Below are 2,837 nucleotides of genomic sequence, written 5' to 3'. Positions count from 1 at the left end.
TGGAAAGCTCCAGAAAAGGCGCCGAAGCTTGGAGATTGCGTGCTAATACACGATGATTGTCTCCCCCCTACTGAATGGCGGCTTGGCCGCATAGAAAACCTTCACCATGGTTCCGACGGTCACATCCGAGTAGTCGATCTCCGTACGCAAACCGGAACACTAACTAGACCGCTCGTAAAGCTATGCTTTTTACCCACAGCCGATAATACCGAACAAACGTAAATAATAACCCGATAAGAACCAAAAATCGCTAAAATTAATAAATCAAAAAAAACCTACATCCGGTAAAAGGTCGATCGACCAAACGACCCATTTATGCCACTTAACGTGGCCCAAATTTCCAACTCAATCATGCGACAAACTTATAATCTAAATAACTTTTTCCCATATAAGTAGATCATTATGGACTGAAATGCACAAACACCAACGCCTGCAATGCGTTCGACCGTTAATGTGCCACGCCCTGGGGCAAATCCTGCCCCTCGAACTACGGCTACCACAGCCCCTCCAATCGCTCCACGTAGTGGCACGCGGCCACTAACCCCGTCATCCTCGCTGTCTGCGGAGCAGCATCGCCTCCGATGCCCGCTATGTCGTCGCCCACACCGCTTGCAACATTGCGGCATATTTAAAGGTATGCCACCAGTCCAACGACAGCAAATCGCCCAGGCACATGGCCACTGCCTGAATTGTCTGGCGCACACCCATGCAACAACCGCATGTGAGTCAAGGGGCCATTGTCAGATGTACGGTGAGCAACATCACACACTCCTTCACCGCACCGCGAGGCGCGACAGTGGTCGACTAACTGAATCTCACCGCCGCGGCGTAATCAGGCGACTCCCCAGACACGCATCAGCACGACCTCGCCGATTGGCCCCCCCTCCGGAGCCGCGTTCCTGGCGCCCACGCAACGAAGCAATTACGCGCCGTAGCCAGCTTCGGCCACCACCCCGCCGTGCCACTGGGCTGAGCAGCGTCGTATACACGCTGCAACAACTTCAGCGTCTGCTAGGCTAATATTCGCCTAGGGGGGCCAGGATGACTAAATGAGCCTACGTCGTCCCGAAAACATACACGCCAACACACCTAACACAATCTACACATCAACTAATACAATCTACATCACACATCAGCAACATTCACCACATCACCTCTCGCAACATTCATCACCTCACCTCACGCAACATACACCTCACACAACGACACTACCACCCAGGATATCCAACACACCGGCGATCACCCCACGAACCATCAACAAAACCAAAACACGGGTAGCGGCTGGGCTCTTTTGCGTATCAAAATTCGAAGCGGACATCTCGTCATCGTTCTGATTCCCGTTGAAGTATCTGGCCTGAGCCGGACAATCAATCCTTTTTTTCTATTTTCTTTACATTTTTTGCGCTGCGTCGCAAGTGACGTTGTATTAAGTGGGTGTTAAATATATTCAAATATTCAAGTTTATTCAATTAATGCGAAACGATATTGAAGAGTGAATGGTGAGTGTAATACTTCCAAAGGGTTGGAACAAATACATTAATTCTTACTAGAAAACAGTGGCGGCAAAAATTCTGAATTGCACGTATGATGTTATGTGCAACCGATATTTCATAACATTAGAAATTCTTACCTCATTGTAAATATTTCCACAACATTCCCTCTAACCCATCCAACACCAAATTAAACTGTAAAAAATAGTTGAATTTTATAATTTGTATATTAATTTAAAAAAATGGTGTACTTACGAAATTGAATGAAATATGACTTTAAGATTAATATGTTATCCAAAAAGACTTCACATGTGGAAATACCAGAATATATCCTTATTTAGACTATATTTTATTATATTTACATTGAGTGAAATTTTGCAATTTTATGAAAATTATTCATAAGTCTAGTTAACCCTTTCACTACCGTACCATAAGCAGTGAGTTTAGAAGAAATTAATACATTTTTTAGGTAGATATAATATCTAGTAAACAAAAAACAAGTTTAAAACAAGTAAGGAAGGGCTAAGTTCGGATGCAACCGAACATTTATACTCTCGCAAAGCCAAATGGTATACTCGTTTTAGATTTCTTTGTGGGTTGACTGATATTTTCGGTAGAAGGTCAACTATAGGCACTGAGGTCCACATATTTAGTACTTAGGGGCTTGAACAGTTTAAGTTCGATTAAGACAATTTTTGGTCACAAGGTGGCATACTCAGGAGAATTATTATAAAGTTTTGACATTAAATTTTGATCAATTCGTCCAATATCCCTTTTATTAACTCGTTACCCTTGAATTCATTTTGAGACCAGTAATCAGAAATCTCAGGAAGTCTATTATAACTCATCATAAGCAAAATTCCCAATACAATTTTTATTTATTTGAATCAATTTGTGTTATATTACGGTCTCCTTTTACATCTGGGAGAGCCAATCCTTCATTTGTGCACTGTACGATGAAAATTAACAACGATTCTGGAAATAGGCACTTAAATATTTATAGCTCAGCAGAATTTCTTGAAATTGGGACCAGAATGATGGGTTCAATATCTTCAGTAATACAAAATCGAGAACAAAATAAGCTTTTTATACTCGTATCGCTATCTTCACCAGAGACTAGTAGATGGAAACCCTCACTGCCCAAGTTTGGCGAATTATTTTCGTTCTCTGTATTATTATCAGAGTTGCTAGAGGGTTCATGCATTTCATCATCGGAATTTATAATGTACTCGAAATCGGGCGCGCTAAAATCGCTGAGGACAGAGGCGCTGGTATCTAGCATCGCAGCCATTACGTTTGCGTTCAAACTTCCACCAAAGCTTCTTTTATTCATTCTAAAAAATTGTT

General features: G+C 42.2%; 1 protein-coding gene across 1 annotated transcript; it reads left to right on the top strand.

Moving 5' to 3' along the window:
- Positions 1–435: 435 nt before the first annotated feature.
- Positions 436–1,020, top strand: LOC118683073 (uncharacterized). The gene has a single exon (XM_036374046.2). The coding sequence runs from the start codon at positions 436–438 to the stop codon at positions 1,018–1,020; it is 585 nt and encodes a 194-aa protein (XP_036229939.2).
- Positions 1,021–2,837: the final 1,817 nt, after the last annotated feature.

Source organism: Bactrocera oleae, chromosome 2 (assembly GCF_042242935.1).
Source record: "Bactrocera oleae isolate idBacOlea1 chromosome 2, idBacOlea1, whole genome shotgun sequence".
NCBI classification, from domain to species: Eukaryota; Metazoa; Arthropoda; class Insecta; order Diptera; family Tephritidae; genus Bactrocera; species Bactrocera oleae.
This window is presented reverse-complemented; position numbering and strand designations above follow the sequence as displayed.